Source organism: Pristiophorus japonicus, chromosome 16 (assembly GCF_044704955.1).
Source record: "Pristiophorus japonicus isolate sPriJap1 chromosome 16, sPriJap1.hap1, whole genome shotgun sequence".
Taxonomy (NCBI): Eukaryota; Metazoa; Chordata; class Chondrichthyes; family Pristiophoridae; genus Pristiophorus; species Pristiophorus japonicus.
In genome coordinates, this window is record NC_091992.1 from 133,482,578 (window position 1) to 133,496,272 (window position 13,695).

The window sequence follows — 13,695 nt, forward strand, 5'->3', positions numbered from 1 at the left end:
TAAGTATCATTCGCCAATCTATCCTAGCCAATTCATGCCTCATACCTTCAAAGTTATCCTTCTTTAAGTTCTGGACCATGGTCTCTGAATTAACTGTTTCATTCTCCATCCTAATGTAGAATTCCACCATATTATGGTCACTCTCCCCCAAGGGGCCTCGCACAATGAGATTGCTAATTAATCCTCTCTCATTACACAACACCCAGTCTAAGATGGCCTCCCCCCTAGTTGGTTCCTCGACATATTGGTCTAGAAAACCATCCCTTATGCACTCCAGGAAAACCTCCCTCCACCGTATTGTTTCCAGTTTGGTTAGCCCAATCTATATGCATATTAAAGTCACCCATGATAACTGCTGCACCTTTATTGCTTGCACGCCTAATTTCATGTTTGATGCCCTCCCCAACATCACTACTACTGTTTGGAGGTCTGTACACAACTCCCACTAGCGTTTTCTGCCCCTTGGGATTCCGTAGCTCCACCCATACCGATTCCACACCGATAGAGGTGCTATCTTTCAGATGAGATGTTAAACCGAGGCCCCGTCTGCTCTCTCAGGTGGACGTAAAAGATCCCATAGCACTATTTTGAAGAAGAGTTCCCCGTGTCCTGGCTAATATTTATCCCTAAACCAACATCACTAAAACAGATTATCTGGCCATTTTCACATTTCTGTTTGTGGGAGCTTAGAATCATAGAAGAAGGTCATTTGGCCCACCGAACCTGTGCCAGCTCTCTGCAAGAGCTAGTCACACTCAGCTAGCCACACTCCCCCGCCCTTTGTAGCCCTGCAAAAACATTTCTTTCAGGTACTTATCTAACTGAAAGCTGTGACTCAGTCTGCCCCACCACCATTTCAGGCAGTGCATTCCAGAGCCTAACCACGCGCTGCAAAAAAAAGTTTTTTCTTATGTCGCCTTTGGTTCTTTAGCCAATCACCTTAAATCTGTGTCCTCTGGTTCTCAACCCTTCCGTCAAGGGGAACAGTTTCCCTCTATCTGCTCTGTCCTTGTTATGCGCAAATTGGCTGCTGCGTTTCCTACATTACAACAGTGACCCTGCATCTCAAAAAAAAATTAATTGGCTGTAAATCTTTTTGGGACCAAGTTTGTGCTGGCACACTGAAGATGATGTTGGACCTTGTCATCAATGTCTGCCCTTGTTGACAGTAGGCTCCCGAGGTATGGAAAATGGTCCACGTTGTCTAAGGCCTCATCATGGATTTTGATAATTGGGGGGCAGTGCTGCATGGCAAGGGCAGGTTGATAGAGCACCTTTGTTTTATGGATGTTTAATGTAAGACCCATGCTCTCGTACGCTACGTTGAACGTGTTGATGATGGTTTGGAGTTCGTCCTCCAAGTGAGCGCCACTACTCAGGATACAGAGCAGTTGGAAAGGGTAGGGAGAGATGGATAGAATTCTGTATTATGCAGTCAATCCTGTTAATCGCCCTCAGAATCTTATATGTTTCAATGAGATATAAACTCCAGAGAGTATAGGTCCAATCTACTCAATTTCTTCCCCACTGCCCTTTTTGCAAATGCAGCATCTAATGCGATACTGACCCAATTTAATACTGATTAAGAAGTTGATCTTGCATTCCTACTGTGCCCTTCAGGATGTGCCAAAGAACTTCATAACCAAGTGGATCACACCCCACCCATGGGCACTTTGTGAATTTGAACTCGAGTTTAAATATCTAGAAATAAAAAGCTGGTATTAGTAAAAGTGACCCTGAAACTGTCCGATTGTGGCATAAACCCACCCGGTTCACTGGAAACCTGCCATTCGTCTGGAACTCCAGTCCCCACACTAATGTTAGTGCCCTCTGAAGTGGCCTAGCAAAGCACTCAGTTATATCACCACCTATCAGAGATGGGCAATAAATGCCGGCCTTGCCAGCGACACATACAACCTGCAAATTCATTTTTTAAAAGGTGGCTTGCAGCCGGAGGAGCCCTGGGGGATTGAGATGGTCTGGCGTGTCTTTGGCTGTGGGCTCTTTCCCTTCTAAAACAGAATAGAATGTGAGGGCAATCTGGGTATCATCATATAGAATCCAACCAGGTTTCAGAAAGCATTCCTTGAGAACATGTGAGTATCACACCAGTACACAACTGTAACACCTTCACTACACCTGTACACTGAACTGTAACACCTTCATTACATCTGTAAACTGAACTGTAACACCTTCACTACATCTGTACACTGAACTGTAACACCTTCACTACATCTGTACACTGAACTGTAACACCTTCATTACATCTGTACACTGAACTGTAACACATTCATTACATCTGTAAACTGAACTGTAACATCTTCACTACATCTGTACACTGAACTGTAACACCTTCATTACATCTGTAAACTGAACTGTAACACCTTCACTACACCTGTACACTGAACTGTAACACCTTCACTACACCTGTACACTGAACTGTAACACCTTCATTACATCTGTAAACTGAACTGTAACACCTTCACTACACCTGTACACTGAACTGTAACACATTCATTACATCTGTAAACTGAACTATAACACCTTCACTACACCTGTACACTGAACTGTAACACCTTCACTACACCTGTATACTGAACTGTAGCACCTTCACTACACCTGTACACTGCTTGCAGATTTCTGATTAAACTGAAAGCCACTAATGAAACAAAACATTTAATGAAATCAAATTCCGTGTTTCTCCAGCTTCCTGTTTGGACATTCTCTTTATTAATAAAGTGAAACAATATGTGCAATGTAACAAAAATGAACGGTCGGTTTTACAAGTCGGTCGTTGCTTTAACATTTGACACAGAAGCAGCCTGTAGACTGCGGGTTCCCTGTCATTTCAGACCCCAAACTGCACCTGTTTTTTTGCGTGTGTTCGTTGAGAGCCACAATATTGTTGAAAGCTCCTGAAGAAATCATTTTACCGAAGTACAAAACGGCCAGCATTTCACCAGAAGCGATCACTGAAAATGGGAAATCCTGACTAGCCAGGAATGTACCATGCAGACATCATGTGAGATCCATACAAGGGAGAAAAAGAATCCAGACAACTTTATTGGGTTTGAGATGAGTATTGTGAGTCAGCGTGCACTGTGGGGCAGAGCTTGATCTAACGCTCTGTAATTCCAACACACTGCAGCTATTCAAAGGTAGTGCAGTAAGACTCGAATCCAAATCCACAATTCTCAATGTGTGGGAGAGGGAATGTCATCAATGATCAAAATTATAAAGGGGTTTTGATAGAGTAGATAAGGAGAAACTGCTCCCTGTGGCAGGAGGATCGGTAACCAGAGGACACAGATCTCAGATAATTTGCAAAAGATCCAGAGGTGAAATCAGAAGAATTCCTTTTTTTTCCCCCAACGTAGCGAGTTGTTATGACCGGGAATGGTTTGCCTGGTGGGCGGTATTCTATAGTAACTTTCAAATGGGAATTGGATATATACTGAAACGGAAACATTTACAGGGCTATGTGGAAAGAGCAGGGTGGGTGGGACTAAGTGGAAAGCTCTTTCAAAGAGCCAGCACAGATACTATGGGCCATATGGCCTTCTGTGCTGTATCATTCTCTGAATCTCGCTAATCAGCAACCTCACACACCCTGAAGCAGACCGCTGGGCTGCCCAGGTTCTTTGCTGAGGTATGTTGTGTGGGTCAGAGAAACACCTCCCCCCCCACCCCGCTCAAAAATGGGGTGAATCTTATCCTCTCCTCTCTGGGCTCCAGCACGCAGTTCCATGGATGTGGCCAGTAACTCTCCTTCACCCGCTGCCTCCGTCCTGGTGGCTCTTCTTCCTGCGTGAGCCTTGACACCGAATCCTGGCAGGCTATTTGACTGAGGCGTTGCAGCCAAGCCCAATGCTGCCCTGAGCCTGGAGTGTGCCTGGTTATTGTGGTTCAGCATCATTGAGGGCAGCGCTTTTACTCACTGAGCCACGGGGAAGCTGAATATCCTTTGTTTTAAAGAAACTAATGAGTAAGTGAAACAATCAGTGCCGGAAAGTTGCAAGCGTTATCTCAGGGGTTCCTGTTGAGCAAACAATGGATCACGATCTGAGACAACTTGTAACAAAATATACATCAACACAACTGAGGCATCAATTCATTGCCCAGAAGCGGGAGCGCCATCGCTCTCTGAAATAATGTCAGCAGTCCTTTGGGTTTTGGCTTCAGTTTGCCCGAGTTTCAAATCTTGTGGTGCAGTGGCAAATGGTTCTGAGGAAATACTGCAAAATAGTCTTGGTGATTTTGTCCCTGGTCTCCAGCGTGCACAGTTCCAACATCACCTCACTTAAGTACCAGCCTCATAACTGAATTTTAACAGGTGCTTTCACAGTGTCAGCCATTCTGTGGGTAGCACACTCGCCTCTGAGTCAGAGGTTGTGGATTCAAATCCCAATCCAGGGACTTGAGCACACAAATTCTAGGCTGACATTCCAGAGGTGGAGGTGCCGTCCTTTGGATGAGACGCTAAACCGGGGTCTTTTTTAAAATAAACATCTATTGGCAGAGTCACTAATGGTGGAGCTGGATCACTGATGGAGGAGCCATAGTTTTGTACAGTCATGAGTAACTCTTTGTTCAAATCCCGGAGTATAGTAGGCACTCAGTGTCACACAATGTCACACAGTTGGGTGAATACATGACATCGCTCCCTCTGTTCGTTAGTCCGTTCGAAGCGAGGGACTGATCCAAACGAAAAGTGCCTCCCTTATTTAGCACAGCATATCTTCCGATCGTGGGACGCCTGTTCTGAGTGGCCATCGCTCTCTTGTGTTATCATCACCTCTGCTTCCGCCTTAAGCTAGCCTCGACTATGAAAAAGAAACAGTCTGTTAGTCATACTGCATACTTAGAAACTGGTTTATTTTCACACTGCTTTACTGCATCATATTTCACAATGCAATGTATTCACCCGATTATATCCTAGTTTTTGAAGGTTAGAAAAGTTTTATTGAACAAGAAACTTATCTGCATCGGGCAATCCCCGGTGAGTTAAATGCGCTGCCCAGCGTATACCTTAGATCCGCAGAGCAGAGGGATGCCAGGCTGGGTCCCGAGTCTGTGCTGAGGTAGCTGATCTCAGGCGGGACAATTGTAGGGGGCATTACAATTGAGCTCAGTGTGGCCCCTGAGCCACGGGAGACAACATCAGTCAAGGTTCCGGCTCGGATCACAGTCCGCTGAAGTGCAATGACCCACATAGTTGAATAGCTTCCCGATGCTCTCTGTCTACATTCCACTTGGGTAAAGAGTACTGGCAGTTGCAGCACTCAGTCCACAGCCCTGGTCTGCGTGGCAAGTGACACCACTGGGAGAAAAAGAAAGACTTGCATTTATATAGCGCCTTTCACGACCACCGGATGTCCCAAAGTGCTTTACAGCCAATGAAGTACTTTTGGAGTGTAGTCACTGTTGTAATGTGGGAAACATGGCAGCTAATTTGCGCACAGCAAGCTCCCACAAACAGCAATCTGATAATGACCAGATAATCTGTTTTTGTTATGTTGATTGAGGGATAAATATTGGCCAGGACACCGGGGATAACTCCCCTGCTCTTCTTCGAAATAGTGCCACGGGATCTTTTACATCCACCTGAGAGGGCAGACTGGGCCTTGGTTTAATATCTCATCCGAAAGACGGCACTTCCGACAGTGTAGCGCTCCCTCAGCACCGCAGTGGAGTGTTAGCCTAGATTTATGTGCTCAATTTTCTGGAGTGGGACTTGACCCCACAACCTTGAACTCAAAAGGACATCTTCAACCGGACGGTGATGCTCCGTTGAACATTACAAGACTTGCGGGTACATTCCTTCCTACCTGTGTAATCCTGGGGGGACATCGGCTTGAAAATTACTTCTTTAAAAGCCGCGATCCATTCCTTGTGGTCCTGGTCATTCTCACAGGTAAACAGGAACTTCCTTTCCGGTGTCTCGATTGTTATCCCCAAGTTCCATTTGTTTCCCTTGACCCCGCTAGGCAGCCCCTCTGTCACGTTATATTTATACTCCGAATGCCCAATAAACACCTCCCCTTGTGCATAGGCATTCTGAAAGAAAGAAAAAATAATAATTTGTATTTAAATAGCGCCTTTCACCACCTCAGGATGTCCCAAAGTGCTTTTCAGCCAATGAAGTACTTTGAAAAATGTAGTCACTGTTGTAATGTAGGAAATACAGCAGCCAATTTGTGCACAGCAAGCTCCCACAAACAGCTATGAGAAAATGACCAGATAATCTGTCTTGGTGGAGGGATAAATATTGAGCCAGGATAACTCCTCTGCTCTTCTTCGAAATAGTGCCATGGAATCTTCTATGACCACCCGAGAGGGCAGACAGGGCTTCGGTTTAAGGTCTCATCCGAAAGACGGCACCTCCGACAATGCAGCACTTCCTCAGTATTGCCGTGGAGTGTCAACAGTTGGAACAGGACTTGAACCCACAACCTTCTAACTGAGAGGCGAGTGTGCTACCCACTGAGCCACAGCTGACACATTAAAATGTTCCATTGATCCAGCTCCTCCCAGCGAACAGTGAGCAACTTGGGTTCTCTCTCGTTTGGATGAATAATTACAGGCAAAAGCCGAGAGATAAGTTGCTCCCCGAGTGCTATTGTGCGAAACCCTCGGAGATCATTCTGACATTAGCGACTCTTCCCTGTTACCCTGCGTGCCGTGTTAACCTCTGGGTGTGCTGCTGCTCTCTCTGTGTGCACTGTGCAGGCAGTCTGTCACTCACCAGCGGATCCTTAAAGTACAGCAGCTTGCGATCCTGAGCATCCAGCGTAAACCATCGCCGTTTAAAAAGTTCCTTTTGCTGAAGGAAAGAGCCACTGTTAGTTTATTTACATAGTAAAAGATTCCATTTATGTCCCTTTGGACACTTGTACATTTCACATGTATATTTAACTTAATGTGTATAATGTATTTTTCCATTCTCTCTTCTTCCTGCGATATGTTTTGTGTTGCATAGAATTATATCAAATTTACAGCACAGAAACAGATCATTTGGCCCAATCGGTCCATGCCAGTATTTATGCTCCACGTGAGCCTTCTTCATCCTTAATTCATCTGAGCTTATCAGTATAACCTTCTACAAAAGCAAAATACTGCAGATACTTGAATCTGAAGGTTCACAGACCCGAAACATTAACTCTGTTTCTCTCCATAGATGCTGCCTGCCCGCTGAGATTTCTCGCATAACCTTCTACTTCTCTCCCCCTCATGTACTTATCTAGCTTTCCCTGAAATGCATCAATTACTTCTTCTTCTTAAATAAGTTTCTCCTGAATTCCTATTGAATTTATTAGAGACTATCTTGTATTTATGGCCCCTAATTTTGGGCTCCCCCACAAGTGGAAACACCTTCTCTACCTCTATCACACCCCTTCATAATTTAAAAAATCTCTTATCAGGTCACCCCTCCGCCTTCTAGAGAGAAGAACCCAGCCTGTCCATCCTTTCCTCAAAGTTATAACCTCTCATTCTGGTATCATCCTTGTAAATCTTCTTTGTAACTTCTCCAGTGCCCCTATATCCTTTTTATAATATGGAGACCAGAATGGTGCACAGTACTCTATGGTTTAACCAAAGTTCAATATATGTTTAACATAACTTTTCTGCTCTTCAGTTCTACATCTCTAGAAATGAACCCCGGTGCTTGGTTTGCTTTTTATATAGTCTTATTAACCTGCGTCGCTACTTTTAGTGATTTGTAAATCTGTACTCCTATAGATGGATAGAGAATGAGGGACCCCTGATGGGAGCAAACATAGTAGCAATTATTATCCAGGGTCCCCTCTTAAATTGAATGTTATATCCAGAGAGAATGTATAGGAGAGTCTGAAGTAAAAGCAGCCATTTCATTACCACACTATCCTGCGCTGCCTATCTACTGCTCTGGGAAACAAAAGAGCCACTCCCAGCAATGTTCCCGGTCATTTTGTTTGGTGGCGCATGGCTCCTTTAAAGGGCTGCGTGGGCCATTCAAAATACTGCACGTGCGTTTTTTCTCATTGAAACGCTAGCTGTGCGGAGGTCCCTGGGGCGATGTGCAGCCACGCGGCTCACAAGGGAATATTGCCCCTCAGTATAGGGCAAGGGGTGGGGTGGTGCTTCAGCCCAGACTCCTGAAAGCATTCACTCCCTCTCTGTCATCTGAATTTGGGAAATTCCCATGTTGACGAAGATATAATTGAAGGTTTGAGCCTTTAGTGCAAGTTTTGTCTGTCAAACCTAACTACATGCGAATTTCTGTGTCACAGTTTAAAAGGCAGTATTAAAAAAAGACAATCATTTTCAAAGTACCAAACTCCCCTGGAAAGAGCAATTAAACTCTAAATGACCTCGCCCTGTGTTTACTTAACAGCCTTGTAACCTTAGAGACACAGCTTCATCCTAGCGCAGAACAATACATTGTACAGTACGTGATAATGCTCCAGTGGGTTGGAGAGAGTGTCTCATCCATTTTGCCAAGCCCAATCCCTTGAGACATCTGTTAATTCTATATTAAACACATGGAATTTATTCTGTAGGTTAATGCACAGTGTACATACCGTGGGGCCAGTTTTCTCCATGTATCCCTCCATTGCATAATTCCTTGTTAATTTTGGTATGAGCTGAGGAAATATATTAACACATGCATCAATTCAGCATAGACACATGCCTGCTCAGACACAATGACAAAATATTCAACCTGTCTCACAAGATAATTACATTCGGACCATCTTTATTGCAAAGGGGATGGAGTATAAAAGCAGGGAAGTCTTGCTACAGCTAAATAAATTATTGGTGAGGCCACACCTGGAATACTGCGTGCAGTTTTGGCTTCCATATTTACAAAAGGATATACTTGCTTTGGAGGCAGTTCAGAGAAGGTTCAATAGGTTGATTCCGGGGGAGGATGAGGGGGTTGACTTATGAGGAACGGTTGAGTAGGCTGTGCCTCTACTCATTAGTATTCAGAAGAATGAGAGGTGATCTTATTGAAACATATAAGGTTATGAGGGGGCTTGACAAGATGGATACAGAGAGGATGTTTCCACTGATGGGGGAGACTAGAACTAGGGGGCATGATCTTAGAATAAGGGGTTGCCCATTTAAAACAGACATGAGGAGAAATTTCTTCTCTCAGAGGATTGTAAATCTGTGGAATTCGCTGCCTCAGAGAGCTGTGGAAGCTGGGACATTGAATAAATTTAAGTCAGAAATAGACGATTTCTTGAATGATAAGGGGATAAAGGGTTATGGGGAGCGGGCAGGGAAGTGCAGCTGAGTCCATGATCGGATCAGTCATTGAATGGCGGAGCAGGCTCGAGGAGCCGTATGGCCTATTTCTATTCCTATTTCTTATGTTCTTATCTTAATTCATCTGTCCAGAGTGACCCACATAACTCCCTCTATAAAATCCTTGAGTCGGTAAAGCCTGCTATCCTTCCTTTCACCACAGGAGGGTGCCACCTTTTTAAAAAGCAGTATTATAGAAATCCTGCTGTTCTAATTAGCGAGGCACTCTCCCAACTGCGCAATGTTAAGCGTGCAAGACCATGTGTATGTATTTATGTGTGGCTGTATTTGTGTGTCTGTGTTTGGTGCGTCCCTGACCTGCAAGGACCATCAGCAGGTCGGGGCCTTCAAATGAGCATACCACTTCAAGGTTCAACGCGTGCTGGAGAGCGACGGCTGTGAAGAGGGCGACTGGATTGGACGTCAAGGTCCAGGTCACTGATTGGAGTGTGGGCAGGTACAGCAGGAGCGGCGAGGGTGGGGCACAGAAGCGGTGAATTATCACGGAGCGACGTGATCGGGGCCCAGGAGAAGCGCGCGTTCATTGGCCCAGAAGAGGCAAGGGCCCAGGGACAGCATGGGCCAGCCCACACTGCGATATGTGTGCGCACTAGGTCCGTGCAGCAGAGCTAGTCTCCAGTTGTCTTGGTTAATCCTTGCCACTGGACTAATACCTAGCTCTGTCAAGCCCGTGTGGTGGCTGGTGTGCAACGGTCACCCCACGTTAAAAAAATCCACGCACAGGCATCTTCCACCCTTCAACATGTAGTTCGGGAATATTAGGTCCTTCATTGAAACACCTGTGAACTCATCCCTTTTTGGTGTGGAAGCAAGTCATCCTCGATACAAGGGACCGCCTATGATGATGTGTCTGTGTGTGTATTTATGTGTACGTGCATTTGTGTGTGTATGTATTTGTATTTGTATTTGTGTGTGTATGTATTTACGTGTGTTTGTGTGTCTGTGTATATATGTATTTGTGTATATGTATTTATGTGTGTATATGTATTTGTATTGTGCATTTGTATATGTGTGCATGTATATGTGTGTGTTGACACGAGGGACCGCCTATGATGATGATGTTGTGTATATTTGTGTGTGTATGTGTATTTGTGTGTTTATATTTGTGTGTGTGTCAATGCTCCCGCTAAACTGCGCAGCGGTCTGGAGTTTCCGCACAGGTCGCTCACTGGCTTTTAAATGGAAGAAACTGCGCATGCGCAAAAATGTGAATGGGCTGTGCAGCCAGTTACAGGGACCATACACAAAAAAATTAGAGGGAACATTGGTGTGTGTGTGTGTGTGTGTGTGTGTGAGTGTGTATATATTTGTTTGTCTATATATGATACACAATACAAACACAAACTATAAACTCACTTCTTCATCGCTGGCCGTAGGGAAAGCCCCTTTGAGATACCGGAAACGAGCTGCTCTAATTGCATTGAACCAATCAACAATGTCCTGGAAAACACAGGGTAAGTATCAGTACAGAGAGAGAGTCAGTATCAGGACAGAGAGAGAGTCAGTATCAGGACAGAGAGAGAGTCAGTATCAGGACAGAGAGAGAGTCAGTATTAGGACAGAGAGAGAGTCAGTATTAGGACAGAGAGAGAGTCAGTATCAGGACAGAGAGAGAGTCAGTATCAGGACAGAGAGAGAGTCAGTATCAGGACAGAGAGAGAGTCAGTATCAGGACAGAGAGAGAGTCAGTATCAGGACAGAGAGAGAGTCAGTATCAGGACAGAGAGAGAGTCAGTATCAGGACAGAGAGAGAGTCAGTATCAGGACAGAGAGAGAGTCAGTATCAGGACAGAGAGAGAGTCAGTATCAGGACAGAGAGAGAGTCAGTATCAGGACAGAGAGAGAGTCAGTATCAGGACAGAGAGAGAGTCAGTATCAGGACAGAGAGAGAGTCAGTATCAGGACAGAGAGAGAGTCAGTATCAGGACAGAGAGAGAGTCAGTATCAGGACAGAGAGAGAGTCAGTATCAGGAGAGAGAGTCATAGAAACATAGAAATTAGGCACAGCAGTAGGCCATTCGGCCCTTCAAGCCTGCACCAGCATTCAATAAGATCATGGCTGATCATTCCCTCAGTACCCCATTCCTGCTATCTCCATATCCCTTGATCCCTTTAGCCGTAAGGGCCGTATTTAACTCCCCCTTGAATTTATCCAATGAACTGGCATCAACAACTCTCTGCTGTAGAGAATTCCACAGGTTAACAACTCTCTGAGTGAAGTAGAAGTTTCTCCTCATCTCAGTCCTAAATGGCTTCCCCCTTATCCTTAGACTGTGTCCCCTGGTTCTGGACTTCCCCAACATCGGGAACATTCTTCCTGCTTCTAACCTGTCCAGTCCTGTCAGAATTTTATATGTTTCTATGAGATCCCCTCTCATCCTTCTAAACTCCAGAGAATAAAGGCCCAGTCGATCCAATCTGTGCTCAGATGTCAGTCCAGCTATCCCGGGAATCAGTCTGGTGAACCTTCGCTGCACTCCCTCAATGGCAAGAACGTCCTTCCTCAGATTTGGAGACCAAAACTGAACACAATATTCCAGGTGAGGCCTCACCAAGGCCCTGTACAACTGCAGTAAGACCTCCCTGCTCCTATACTCAAATCCCCTCGCTATGAAGGCCAACATGCCATTTGCCTTCTTCACCGCCTGCTGTACCTGCATGCCAACTTTCAATGACTGATGTATCATGACACCCAGGTCTCGTTGCACTTACCCTTTTCCTAACCTGCCACCATTCAGATAATATTCTGCCTTTGTGTTTTTGTCCCAAAGTGAATAACCTCACATTTATCCACATTATACTGCATCTGCCATGCATTTGCCCATACACCTAACCTGTCCAAGTCACCCTGCAGCCTCTTAGCATCCTCCTCACAGCTCACACTGCCACCCAGTTTAGTGTCGTCTGCAAACTTGGAGATATTACACTCAAGTCCTTCATCCAAATCATTAATGTATATTGTAAATAGCTGGGGTCCCAGCACTGAGCCCTGCGGCATCCCACTAGTCACTGCCTGTCATTCTGAAAAGGATCCGTTTATCCCGACTCTCTGCTCCTGTCTGCCAACCAGTTCTCTATCCATGTCAGTACATTACCCCCAGCGGCAGTTGGTGAGAGGGGAGCGACCTATCAAAGGCCCAGCGGGAGATCGAGAGCCAGCAGCAGTTGGTGAGACGCGGGAGCAGCCTATCAAAAGGCAGCTACAGCGGGAGAGAAAGCAAAATAGAAGTAGAAAGTAATCAAAAAGTGACGTCACAGCCAATGGGGTAAGTGATTGGCTGGTGATTGGTGAGTAGCTTTTCTTTTCTTTTTTATATCAGTAAGTGAACTGTAACATTGTTATTACCAATTTAAGTGTATCTAAGGTTAAGGCATGGCAGGAGAGCTCGGCCATGTGATATGCTCCTCCTGTACCATGTGGGAACTCGGGGACACTTCCGGTGTCCCTGGGCGCTACGTGTGTGGGAAGTGTATCCGCCTCGAGCTCTTGACGGTCCGCGTTGTGGAATTGGAGCTGAGGGTGGATTCACTCTGGAGCATCCACGATGCTGAGAATGACGTGAGTATCACGTGTAGTGAGTTGGTCTTACCGCAGGAGAAGGGTCCACAGCCAGATAGGGAATGGAAGACCAGCAGGAAGAGCAGTGCAAGAAAGATAGTGCAGGGGTCCCCTGTGGTCATCCCCCTGCAAAACAGATACACTGCTTTGAGTACTGTTGGGGAGGATGACTCATCAGGGGAGGGCAGCAGCAGCCAAGTTCATGGCACCGTAGGTGGCTCTGCTGCAAAAGAGGGCAGGAAAAAGAGTGGGAGCGCGATAGTGATAGGGGATTCGATGGTGAGGGGAATAGATAGGCGTTTCTGCGGACGCAACCGAGACTCCAGGATGGTATGTTGCCTCTCTGGTGCAAGGGTCAAGGATGTCTCGGAGCGGGTGCAGGACATTCTGAAATGGGAGGGAGAACAGCCAGTTGTCGTGGTGCACATTGGTACCAACGACATAGGTAAAAAAAGGGATGAGGTCCTACGAAAAGAATTTAAGGAGCTAGGAGCTAAATTAAAAAGTAGGACCTCAAAAGTAGTAATCTCGGGATTGCTACCAGTGCCACGTGCTAGTCAGAGTAGGAATCGCAGGATAGCGCAGATGAATACATGGCTTGAGCAGTGGTGCAGCAGGGAGGGATTCAAATTCTTGGGGCATTGGAACCGGTTCTGGGGGAGGTGGGACCAGTACAAACCGGACGGTCTGCACCTGGGCAGGACCGGAACCAATGTCCTAGGGGGAGTGTTTGCTAGTGCTGTTGGGGAGGAGTTAAACTAATATTGCAGGGGGATGGGAAGCTATGCAGAGAGACAGAGGGAGACAAAAATGAGGCAAAAGCA

General features: G+C 45.7%; 1 protein-coding gene across 1 annotated transcript in view; it reads right to left on the reverse strand.

The window, feature by feature from the left end:
- Window positions 1-2,707: 2,707 nt before the first annotated feature.
- adap2 (ArfGAP with dual PH domains 2) overlaps window positions 2,708-13,695 on the reverse strand; it is a 30,801-nt gene continuing 19,813 nt past the window's right edge. The window contains exons 7-11 of the mRNA XM_070857932.1: window positions 10,669-10,752; window positions 8,562-8,624; window positions 6,746-6,823; window positions 5,829-6,057; window positions 2,708-4,823 (exon numbers count right to left, since the gene is read on the reverse strand). Coding sequence (XP_070714033.1) covers window positions 4,792-4,823; window positions 5,829-6,057; window positions 6,746-6,823; window positions 8,562-8,624; window positions 10,669-10,752 — 486 coding nt within the window. The 3' untranslated portion in view covers window positions 2,708-4,791. The remainder of the gene's footprint in view (window positions 4,824-5,828; window positions 6,058-6,745; window positions 6,824-8,561; window positions 8,625-10,668; window positions 10,753-13,695) is intronic.